At 38.6% G+C, this 13241-nt stretch overlaps 1 protein-coding gene across 1 annotated transcript; it reads left to right on the top strand.

Annotated features, from left to right (window-relative positions):
• The first annotated feature begins 1076 nt into the window (after positions 1–1076).
• Positions 1077–7340, top strand: LOC102707746 (trafficking protein particle complex subunit 2-like). The gene is made up of 6 exons (XM_006647445.3): positions 1077–1517; positions 4240–4322; positions 5821–5906; positions 6021–6082; positions 6465–6550; positions 6971–7340. The coding sequence occupies exons 2-6, from the start codon at positions 4242–4244 to the stop codon at positions 7061–7063; spliced, it is 408 nt and encodes a 135-aa protein (XP_006647508.1). The 5' UTR covers positions 1077–1517; positions 4240–4241; the 3' UTR covers positions 7064–7340.
• The last annotated feature ends 5901 nt before the right edge of the window (positions 7341–13241 follow it).

Consider the following 13241-nt stretch of genomic DNA (forward strand, 5'->3'; position numbering starts at 1 on the left):
CTCGTAGTTTTTTGTCGGAATCTATAATTTATTTTGTAATTAGACTACGCTTAATATTACAAATGTAGGTCTGTATACCCGATATGATATTTTTGTAAAAAAAAATTGCAAACCGAACATGGCCAAACTTTGGTCTATTCAAAATCTAGCCCCTCTCTCCTTTCAGACACAGAAAATTGCATATTTATCACAGGTAAGTGATGGTTTCGAAGAAATACCATCGTCTAGATGGGCTACTTTAAAATACCATAGCTAAGTGATGACACCATGCCAGAATACCAATTTAGCCTATAATGAAATCTGATAATTCTTTTTTTAATTTATCAGGTATTTTGGGACAAATTTGCCCCTGACATCTATTGCGAGAAAGAAAGAAAGAAGAGGAAGAAGAGAGAGACTGGTGGCTGGGTTTTGAAGGTGCAAATTTGGCCTTCGCGTCGTCGAGGAGGATGACGGGGAGGCGGAGCCTGGCAATCTTGGGCACCAGGGCTAAGACGGTGATGACGAGCTTGGCGCACGCGTCGGAGACCTGCTTGGCGATCTCCCGCGGGGTGTAGTCCGGGTTGGCCATGGTGCCGACGGTGACGGCGAAGAAGCAAACCGGGTAGAGGACGCTGTTGGGCGTGAGGATGAGCACTGTGTCACCGGGGCGAACGCCTGCGCGGGAGGACAGCGCGGCGGTGGTGTGAGGACGGCCGAGCTGAGGTCCGCGAAGGTGAGGGTGCGGCCACCGGGGGCTGCGTCGGCGAGTGCGATCGTGGAGGGGCAGGCGTCGGCATGGCGAAGGAGGAGGTCGGTGAGGGAGAGGCCCGGGTCGGCCGCATGGGCGCGGACGGGCGCAGCTAGTGGTACACGCCATCGGCGCCGTAGCCGGTGGTCGACACCGCCGCGTTCGCCATTGCTTCCTCTGGTCTGTGGCGGGAGAGTAAATTTGTTTCAAAAGACCTGACAAATCAAAAAAAGAGTTGTCAGATTTTATAATAGGCTAAATTGGCATTCTATCATGTTGATATCACTTGGCTGTAGCATTTTAAAATAGTCTTTAGAAGATGTTATTTCTGCGAAACCAGTACTTACCTGGGATAGATATGCAATTTTCTCTCGGACACAGATCCAGCTCTCCCCAATCCCCATCTCTCCACGGCCGACACAACATCTTGGCGGCCTCACCGGACGCGCAGCGCCGCCGCCTCCCCCGGCCTCCACCGCCTACCCCGGCCGCCTACGCCTTGCCCGGCCGGCTCGCATCCCCCACCACCGCCAACTCCCCGGCCGCAGCCGCCGCCGCCTCCCCGACCGCCTCCGCATCCTCCGGCCGGCTCGCCTCCCCCGCCGCCGCGGCCTCCCCCTGCCGCTCCGCCACTGCCGCTTCTCTTCTCCCCCAGCTCGCCTCCACTGCCCCCCACCGTGGGGGCTGTTGGGCAAGACCCTGACCGCGGCGCCATCCGGCGATAGCCATCATCCTGCCTGGCCGACAGCCAGCGACCGCGAGCAGGAGAAGCAGGACGAAGACCTGGGTAAGCAGTACTCCTACAGCTGCTGCAAAGAGAATGTTCTGTCTTAGTTAGTGCCCTGCTCTGATTGTAGTGATTAGTTAGTGAACTACTATAATTTTAGTTAGTGGACAGCGAAATCAAACCTAGTTTGTGGCTTCATACATGATTGGATATGTTTCACAATTGCTGGTTATTAGTGTTGGAGATTGATTAGGTGATGTATTTGTTAGTTGAGATGGATATATATTTTGTTGGTTATGAACTGATATTTATTATGTGATGATGAATGCTTGGGATTGATTTTTATTGGTTGGAGTGATTTTTTTCTGAGTTACATATGTGTTTGTGTGCTCATTTTGAGTGCATGCAGTCCTGGACGCTGCCTGGCTGGGTGCTCTGTCCGGCTGGTGTTGAGCAGTTGGGTGCTCTGACTGGCCGAGTGCCCTTTAGGGCTGGAGATGCTGCTGTTCTGTTTAAATGAGCAGGGGCATTTCAGCCCTTTCACATATCTGTTTGGATGCAAAAATAATAGAATACAGCTTCAAATACCCCATAATGGCATTTTATTGAGAATGTAGATGAGAAGTGGTATTTTTATAACAGCATTGTAAAGGTGGCATTTTGTGGAAGGTTGGAAGCCATCTCTATTGAGTGGCATATTATTAATTTTCTCGGCATGTGCAAGGCCGTAGTAGATTAGGCACGGAGCGGGCCTGTTGCTGCCATAGAGGCCCTAAACGTTCATGGGGATTGGCTTTTTGGTGTGTTGCTCACTTAGGTGTGGGAGAGTGGAGTGGAGGGGAGGTCGGTGGGTTGGTACTGTTGTGCTGCTGCCTTCTTGCGGGGAAGATCTGGGAGGAAGAATCGGGTAGATAGCTGGGAGGGTTTTGTAACTTTCTCATTAGTAATATACTTAGATCCTAGCAAATTGCCTACTCTAGTCGTTCTCGTTATAAATGTCAAGGAAAAAAGTCCAAATTAAACTCAAAGTAATTAGTCCTTCTCATCAATATTTCTTCATATTAAGAGTCTGTTTGAAAGTGTCTGATGGATGCTAGTTGAACTGAGTCTGACAATATTTCCAGTGCACAAAATGACCTAAATATTAAAAGGTTCATAAGTTGATTACGAAGAGTTTTCTAAAAGCATTTATATATATAAAAGTTCTTTTTAAAAAGTCACACCATTTAGAAATTTGGAGCAAACCTTGAATCCCACCTGGCAAATCAGTATGTTTTATTTATTCCATTTCAAGATATAAGCATTTCAAAGATTCAAATTTGTATGATAATATAAGCATTCCTAGGGCATTGATTCTGATCCACGATAATCCATACATTTCAAGCAATCATGTGTTTGCAAGGGGAATTTAATCAAATCAAAATTCAGAAAATGACCATTGAGGCGACTAAAAGAAGATCTTTTGTATTATCCTTAGTATTTGCTAAACAAAATAGAAACGCCTATGTTTCGGAATGGAGGTAGTACTAGTACATCATAATCTACTTTAACGGTTAAGTATCTTAAGTTCAAAATAAAAACCGACAAAACGAACTATTCTGAACAAAATGTGGCCCCATCTTCGCTCATTCTCTCTCTCATGGTTCCCCTCCTCCGATCTTCCTTCTCATCTCTGTTGTGTTTGTTCGGTGCTCCCAATCTGTGCCGCACACACATGGCCGACCTTCTTTTCTGCCAAACTCTTGTCACACGCGTGGCCTGTGAGCAGGTCATGAGTGGTAGGTCGGTGGTTGCTATCCTTCCCCAGCCTGCCCTAGCCTCCTCAGTGCAGCCTACTCTCGCACAGGTTCAGACTGTATATGTGTCTGTCCTCCTTTCACCGGTCTCCGTCTTGAGTTTTGACACATCAAATTGAAGGCATTCATTCTCATTCATACCCTTCCTTTTCCTCCTCACTACTTGATGAGAGAAAACACAAAAAATGCTGTGTTGATAAGATATCTATCCTGATTTAGATTCGTTTCTTTCCCTCCAACTAACCCATCCATTTTTCCCAGATTTCATGATGTGTGGGGCAGTATTAGTATTTTATTTCAAAAAAGTAATGTGGGATCAAATGAACCCATGTTCCACAATTCCGAGATCTCTTGCGAAGGGTTGATGTAAACTTAGGAGGCTTTCTCACCTTCTTACCGTTTACCCTAGATGCATTACTTGTCTGGTGTAGAATGGGACCCTCTAGGTCAGAGGAAAATGACCAGTTGTCATTCTATCTAAATTGTCAAATGGGGGCGCGTCACATATTTGGAGTCCTCTTTTACTAGGGTTATCAATAACCTCATGTGCATTTGCAACACAGGAACTGTGCCATATTTGATGGTGGGACAGATTTTTTTGTCAACCCCCTGTTTGATCATGGCAAAGCTATACCTTCTCCATTGTTGCTTGTAGCCCTTTTCCTGTAGACTAAAATACCAATTGCTTTTAAGTGGATTGAACTTTTTTTAATTCTTTTGTGTTGAAACGTTTTTTTTTTGGAATTCTTACTGGTGAGGTCATAGATTTTGGCACATTATCTTTGCTCTGTCATCTTTGTGTTTGTGCTATGCCCTGCTATACCTAAAGCATTTTACCATTCTTGACTAGTAGGGTGCTCATTGGTGAAGGTCAGTCCTGTCTCATGCTTATGAAAATCTCTAGATCATGTACTGTTAACTTTTCATACCTTGTGCACATGCAATTCAAACTGGATTGAGACCAATAAATTCAATCTTGCTGGCAGAAATGGCGAGCACGGCATGCTTTGTGATCGTGAGTAAAAATGATATTCCTATCTACGAGGCTGAAGTTGGATCTGCTCCCAAAGTATGGTTCTTTAAGTACATCCCCTCCAGTAATTAGTGCCATGCTCAATATGGATACATCATGGTGTTTTTATCTAACTGTATTTCAATGTGATTTGTTGATATAACATATTCCAAGAGTCAGTGTACTGATTCTATGCCTCGTTGTTTTGTTCCTCTACTCATTACCCCTTATGGAAATATGGAATACATTCTATTTCATATTTAACAACAGATAATGTATAATTACCCCTTATGGAAATATGGAATACATTCTATTTCATATTTAACAACAGATAATGTATACATATGTGTATATCACTATATATTAATGTTTTGGCACACTTTATTGTTCTGCTAACTCAATTTCAAGGCAGGAATATCTTGTTCATATGAACTTCAAACCTTATGCTGAAATTTCTCACATTTTTTCCATTGTTGTATTCTACATCTGAATGAGACATACCTACTTTGAATTTACTCTTACTTGTAGATAGTCCTACTCAGGGAAACAAATCTCAGACTGGCTTTCTTGCACCCTCGTATTTATAAGCCAAAATTGAATTTTCAACCTTAAATTTGGATTTGATTTGGGGTTTTTTATTGTAGTTTGCTTTTCAGCCTTGACTTTTAGATCGCTATAAATACGTATATAAAAGTTTTATTCACGAATTATTTTTTGTTTGCAAATATGCCGTTTGACTTTTTTCCTAAAAAACCAAACAATCACCCCCTTAATCCCTAATCCACAATTGTTTTTTGAAAGAGTAAATCACATTTATGGTGTACGCATTTGTGAGGTGGGTGTCATTCGGTGCAACAACTTACAAAATGCTCAAATGGTACCACAGCTTGTTTGGTGCATGCGAATCAGGCTAAAACAGTCCATAATTAGTGTTTCAGCTCTGATTGGGACACCAACTAGGGAATTAGACATTTAGACAATGTGGCATTCCAGTTAACACCTTACCACCTATTTAGGGTGAGGAAATATTCACCACTGATATGCATCATGGAGCAACTCAAAAACAAGGAAGGCCTTTTTTTCCTTTTCTGAAAAAAAAAATGTAGCATCCTTATCAATTCCTGCAGGGTGGTCACTGTGCCACTCTGTCAGCAGGAATCCCAATCAGTAACAAAATGCTCTCATTAGCCCAAGCACACTGTTGTGAGCTTGCTTCATCCACACCATGCAAAATATTGCACTGGTTTGAGCATTTTGCAAGCTTTCGCACTGAATGACACTCATCTGGCAAGTTTGTGCACCATGAGAGCAATTTGCTCTCTTTGAAATATCCTTTGTATGTTCATCTATATATATATTTCAAATGTCTAAGTCATCTCCAGTATTTTTCATAGCTATACCATGATAATAATTCATTTTTTTGTATGATTCAAGTTTGAAAATCCAAGGCCTTATTTTGAAGTAGCATTTGTTTCCTAGTACCTACTATAATTCATCTGAAAGTTTTCTTGCTTGGCTGTGGGTCTGTGGCCCTTCAATTTACTTCCTCCTGCAGAGAGAAGATCAAGCTTATCAGCACCAGTTCATATTGCATGCTGCATTAGATGTTGTTCAGGACCTTGCGTGGGCTACGAGCACAATGTGAGTGGCCATTGATCTGTCATTTTTCTATTTGGTGCAGCCAAAGATATCATCTACTCTTGTAACACTGTTCCTTCTTCACACAAGACATTCATGATATTCTGCCTTTTTCAGGTTTCTGAAGTCAGTTGACAGATTCGATGATCTTGTGGTGTCTGTTTATGTAACTGCTGGTCATATCCTTTTAAATGTGAGAAGCTAGAAATACTGGAGTAGAAGCTAGAAATATGAGAAGTTGGCCAATGATAAATCTACCAGCACTATTTTGGTGAAACTATAGCAAGAAATAGCTAAATGTGTGCCGCAACAGGTTTTTTCTTCTCATGCTTGTCTTTATTCCCTATGAGCATAACCATGCTTTCTTTCTAGCAATTCCTCTGACTTCTGAATTCTATTATCTCTTAGAGATCTTGAGTTACTAATTTTTTTAGTATAAATTTTGGTACCTCCAGTTAACTAGTACCTAGAGGTGCTGAAGTTTTACACTTAAAAATGTAGTACCTCCTGGTACTTTTTTAAGGATGGTAATGCCCTATTTCTTAACATCCAATTTGACACATACTAGATTTATGTTGCTTCATGACTCAAGGAGTGAGGATGGAATAAAAAGTTTCTTCCAGGAGGTTCACGAACTCTACATCAAGGTAATCTGTTCGGTAGTTGTATATAATCTTAAAACTAACAAAATTTATTGCTTTAGTAAGTCAACATTCAAATTCTAAATTAAAAAAATCCCTTGCTCTTACATCCCCTTTCATATTATTCCTATTTTGCAGTTATGCAAATAACCTTGAATAGTTTCTGCACCTTGTGTTTATTCCTTTATATAGTTAAAAACCACCCCATTTAAGCCATAGAAAAGGAAACCTCCAGATCTGCTCTCGAACTCTAGAATTGAACTAACACCTCGCAGAGCTACAGACTTTAGGTGGTGCATGCACAATTTTCCGTTACCTACAACCTTTTTCCCCTCACAGGGATGTACCTTCATTTTGATAGGTTGCCCACATCGCCAGCATTGTTCTTGCTTGTTTTGTAATGGAGCTTTATTTGCATGCTTGCAGATCTTCCTCAATCCACTCTACTTACCTGGTTCTCGCATCACATCCTCTCATTTTGATACCAAGGTCAGGGCTCTTGCAAGGAAATACCTGTAGCATATAGTCAGGTGAAGACTCTGTAAGCATACGCCGTGTGTTGTAGTGAGTAGCACTTGCCCTCTACTAGTTGTTCTACAATTGAATGAAAGTAGATCCTGAGACCACCTACTATTTTGCTACTGAATGAACATAGATCCTCTAATGATCTTGTACCCAAAAAGTTTGCTTCTTTGTTTGTTTTTTCCTGAGTCAGTAGACGCATGATTCTTCTTTGTTTTTTGCACATTGGTACTGTACTGTTGTACCATGATACTGTAGTTTCTGTAGTTATAGTTATGCCAGGAAACTGGAGGGTGGTGGTGCTGCAGCATGCCAGCATTTATCAGAGACGTATGTTAGTATGTAGCAGGCAACAGTAAATACTGAAGGACGATGCAACTGACCAGGCACTATTGTTTTCACCGACACGCCTCTCCAAGTTCCTATGAAGATAAAAAGAAAGGAAGGGATGCTGCTGATATAGAATTTTTTTTTAGAGAGATCGTATTTTTGAAAGAGCAGGCTAAATAATTTGTGCCAATAATATTTAGCCTCATCTTTTTTGCTTCTGCCTATTTTTATAAGCTAAAATTTAAATTTTTAATCTTAAATTTTGAGTTGATGTTGGAGTTTTTTCACCCGAGATTATTTTCCAACATTTGATTTTAAATCGTTAAGAGCACATGGATATAATTTTTATTAACAAATTATTTTTCGTTTATAATTATGCTGTTTGACTTTTTTAAGCTAAAAAACCAAAAGATGATGGCCTGGTCGTTGAGTTAGAAACGAATGGACCATATTCGTAATTGGCAAAGGTTTAAGGCGTTTGATAGCATCACACCGTCACCAGGATGATCTCATAGGAGGCGCTAAGATCTCTCTTGTAAAATTAATGTTCTGTCATAGGCAGGGTTCCGTTTATTGCGAAGGGTCCGAAACTGCTCCACATATGATAGCATGATTAGCAGTGATAACCGCGATAATAGCTCAAAAATCGTATGAATTTAAATTTGAAAATTTTAAACAAAATTGTCATGTTTTCTAAGGCAATACCGTGAGGTAAGGCACGAATTGCATGGTTTTGGTAAAATTGATAATCATTGACATCTGAGATGATAATCGTAACTGTTTTTCCAACATCGATAATTGCGGTTTTGGGCGAAAGCCACATGATATGTTGCGACAATTATGATATACATGATGATTATTGCAATATATCTCCATGATGATGTTTGCATTTTTTTTCAAAATTTTGAATTCTCATGATATTTACCGAATCAAACCACGGTTTACCGTTATCGTGCTCTGGCAATATGACCGATTATCGTGATAATCATGGCAATTATCGCGATATTGCAAACACTGGTCAAAGGAGGCCACGTTGCATAATGTATAATGAACAAAACCGTTCGCCTTGTTTTACAAAGTTCAGGCTTCCTTTGTATCGTAGGATTTTCATAGAGAAAAAAAGTAGGACTTCTCTTTGTTAAGAATTCTTTTCATGTGGAAACTTTTTGGATGGTAGGATTTGTACCTCTAAAATTCCAATGAAATCCATACTTTTCTTCAGTGGCGGATCAGCAATATTAGGGGTCTGAACAAGTTAGATAGAGTTTTAGTCTATCTTTCTATTGAACTTTGCCATAAATTTTAGGGGGGCTTCGTGGGTCTCTAATGGCTTAATCGAAGGTAGCGGGGCTCGAGCCTCCGCCGGCCGCATGCCAAATCGGCCTCTGCTTCACTTTGAAAGAAAAATGTTACGCATAACCATTACATCATCAGTACTGCATAGCATTTATTTTAAATGAAAGAATAAGAAGACCAAAAGAAACGTAGCAAAACATATTGTCACTGTGTTGGCTGATTCAGAAAAGCACACCCCTACGACTGGATTCAACGCAAGACACATACGAACTCAAAAGCTATCCATTAAAAATGTGTTGAGGTTTTGGCTTTCGTAGCAACGCATTCAACTATTAACGCCGTACTCAACGTAATAAATAATGTTCATAGTAGACACTATACCGCTACGACTACAATGTACTAACTACGTTCCGAAATAAACTAATTTTCACTTTTTATCTATAATGTTTGACTCTTCGTCTTATTAAAAATTTACGATTAATATTTTTGTTTTTATTAGATGATAAATCATGAATAGTACTTTATGTGTGACTTTTTTTAATTTCTTAGAAAAGTTTTAAATAAGACGGATGGTCAAACGCTATACACGGAAACCGTATATTGATTTGCTTTAGGACGAAGGGAGCAGTGGCAGGTTAATTTAGCGGCGCTATTTAACTTAGCGAGCCACTGTTAGTTAGTGGTTTGCTGTTCGATTTAGCAGTCGACTATAGCATGATCATGAAGCCAATGAGATTGTTGTCTTAGATGAGGTAATCAATTGTTCTGACCCCTTTAATCCTGTATTCATATGAGTCATGATATTTGATGAGCCGAACACCATATATATTTCTTAATTTAAGTTAAGTTAGAACGAGACACCGACTCTTTGAGTGCAACTAAATCTGTATCTATACTGTAAAGTTGTATGTTTGTTGATCTATCACTAATTTATTTATCATATTCATAATTCATCACATGTACTTAAATTCATGTATGATTATTAAATACCGCTATTGAAACTTATTGTCCACTGTCCATAATTCGCTGCATAGACACTAATCCGTTACTGACCCACTATTTGCTATTTATTAGCTTGACCATACTCATAACTAGATCCAATCAGCAAATATTCATTTCCATCTTTTTACTTATGTCTATATTTATAAGTCAAAATTTAAATTTTCAACCTATAATTTAGAACTGATTTTGGGTCTTTTTATCAAAGTTTATTTTTCAGCATTAGCTTTTAGATCTCTAAGAATACGTATATAAAAGTTTTTTCATATTATTTTTATTTGCAAATATATCGTTTGATTTTTTTTCATAAAAATACCAAACAATCATCCCTACGAAGAGATTTCTCCCAAACATTCTCAAGTGCCAATTCTTCTCCCCAACTTAGCAGTGACTTTTGAAAGGGAACACCGCTCAAGTTGAGGCCATTGTAAAAACCAACCAATATAGAGCTAACAGATCATTTCCCCTAGCAGAAGTACATTGCACCTCATCTTTTCGCTTATGCTTATACTTATAAACCAAAATTTAAATTTTTAACCTTAAATTTAGATTTGATTTTGGGTTCTTTTCACCGAAATTTAGTTTCCAACGTTAGATTTTAGATCGCTAAGAATACGTATATAAAATTTATAATTTTTTGTTTGCAAATATATCGCTTGTTTTTTTGGGTACAAATTTGAATTATGAAGGCTAAATTAATTAATTTGGAAAAAAATCACCATCTTAAGAAATATCTATATTGAAAATATCTTAGACAGATGCATATATAAAGATTATGTATTAAAAATAGTATAGTGAAAAGATGAGATATTCTTCACGAAAGGCTGTGAGCCAAATAGCCCCCAAAACTCTAAGGCTGATTATTTGGTTTTTTTTTAGAAAAAAAAGTCAAACATCGTATTTACAAAGAAAAAATAATTTTTAAATAAAATTTTTATAAGTCTGTTTTTAGCGATTTAAAAGACAAAGATGCAAAATAAACTGTGATAAAAAAATCTTAAAATCTACTCAAAGCATAAGATCGAAAATTCAAATTTTAACCTATAAACGTAACAAAAGGAAAAAAAAGATAAGACACTAAGTGTTTTCTTAATCCTACTATCCTATGTCACTCCCTCTCGTCAACAACCGCCGCGCAGCAGTACGAAACGAATGCGCCATCGAGCTGTCCTCGCGAGCCGATATCTCTGGATCTTCCGGTAGCTAGCGTATCAAATCGGGAGCAAATCCGGGGGGCAGATTTGCTGAAGCACGCACATCACGTTCCAGATCCGGCACAACTCGACTCGACTGCCCCCTGCTGCATTCTCCCGTGGTTGTTGTATCATCAGGCGGCAGCATCAGTGGCCACCTCACTTGCCACCATTAAACTCATCCTCTTCCAATCAAACCTAGGAGCAAGCTAAAGAGACTTGAGGTTTCAGCCATGTGAAAAAAGAGAGGAAAGAATAAAAAGTAAAAGGACGGTGGCGCTAATCATTATCGCCTTCAATTCCTATGAGAAGATCCTTGAAATGTACTCTGAGGCCCTATGTAGTTCCTAAATTTTTTTCCTAAAAATATTATATCGAATCTTTGTATACCTAAATGAACCATTAAATATATATGAGCATTATAACTAATTACATAGTTGAGCCTAATTAGGATGTGATTAGTCATAAGTGCTACAGTAACCAACACGTGCTAATGATGGATTAATTAGACTCAAAAGATTCGTCTTGCGGTTTCCAGTCAGAATCTGAAATTTGTTTTATAATTAGACTACGTTTAATACTTCAAATGTGTGTCCAAAAATTTGATGGGATGTTTTTGCAAGCTGAACAAGCCCTGGCTGTTTTCGCTGGTAAAAGGAAAAAACAACAACGTCATCTTTTCGTTTATGATTATGTTTATAGGCTAACTTTTCAATTAGTTGATTTTAAATTTTTTTCATCAAATTTTATTCTTCAACTTTTACTTTTAAATCGTTAAAAATATATTTATAAAAAAATCTACTTATTTTTTGTGAGCACGCTTTCTAAAGTGTCAAATGGATATATGTTTAAACCAACTGATCGTATCTAAAAGTTGCTTTAAAGTTTATATTAATTCTTTTTTTTTTCAAATTTATACCGACTAATACTTAATTTATTATTTAAGAATGAGGTACATCGTTTTGAGTTACCTGCTTCTTCTTCAGCTTCACTCACTCCTAAACTTACCTTAAGTATAATTCTGCTGTTGCTGCCGAGATTGGCCTTGTTTTGATCACAGTTATTGATAGATAGGGAGCTAGGAAAGGGAGATCAGATAGACATCAGCTGCGTCTAGTTACGATTAGCCACTTAATACGTGCGCCTTTGCAAACTTGCCATACAGAAGCGTGGCTAATTGTCAAATTTCTCGACGGCAGGTGATAGAACAGTGTGAGTCGCAAGACTCGCAACGAGATCGCCACGCCTGAAATTTGATCTGCGTATCCTTCACTGCACAGGAATCACTATGGCCTTGGGGAGTTTATCTTAGCTGCAGCTTTTTTCAGAAACTATTTCTACCAGAAGCTGTCCCAAACGGTCCACGGCTTCTGAGAATCTATAGTTATAGATTTTAGAAAATGAACTAAGAATCCAGAATCTGGAGAAGCTAGGCTTACGAGTTTTTCCAGATTCTCAGAAGCTAGCTATTAAGCAGTTGTTTCTCATAATCTAAAGCTCTCCAAACAAACCCTATATCTCGTCCGACAGGTATGGGGACTACCACACCAATGGATGAACTAGATATTTTTGAGGTAGATTGGCAAGTCACATCAGAGATTTAGCAACACCATGCCCTAGATCACATCAGCAGTTTTGTTGATGAAAGCAATAGAGATACTCATGCCCCACTGATCGATTTATATCAGGATTGGAGCGGTTGTACCGGTCTGATAAGTGGGAATCATCCTTTTGCTTTTTTTAATTTTGGCTTACAGACATAAGCATAAGCGAAAATATGAGGGTGCATAACTATCTTGTTTCCACTAAATTTGATTACTTAAATTTAGGCTCACAATATTTTTACTTCAATTTATATTCTTTGGACTGCTAACCTCTAATTTATGAATGACTGTTGATACACTGACACATGAACCCTGACCAAGGATCTCTTCGCTAGCACATATCATACTCTCTCTCTCTAGGTTTTACGTGACGAAGATATTTAAGTTATACTTACTCCATTTCATATTATAAGATATTTTAGTCCTAGCTAAATTTGTTGATTTAATGTATATGTTTACATATGTGTATATATCTTCATTAACATCTATATAAATCTATGAAGAGTAAAACACATCTTATAATATGACACAGAGATAATAGGTCCATGCCGTTATGGCAACCGATCTCTAACATAATTATCTTTTCTCTTGTGCTTATGCTTATAAGCCAAAATTTAAATTTTCAATCTTAATTTTAAATTGATTTTAAGGTTTTTTATCGTTGTTATTTTTCAATCTTTTGCTTTTACATCGTTAAGAACACGTATATAAAATTTTTATCCATAAATTCTTTTTTCTTTACAAATATACCAT

Source organism: Oryza brachyantha, chromosome 2 (assembly GCF_000231095.2).
Source record: "Oryza brachyantha chromosome 2, ObraRS2, whole genome shotgun sequence".
NCBI lineage: Eukaryota > Viridiplantae > Streptophyta > Magnoliopsida > Poales > Poaceae > Oryza > Oryza brachyantha.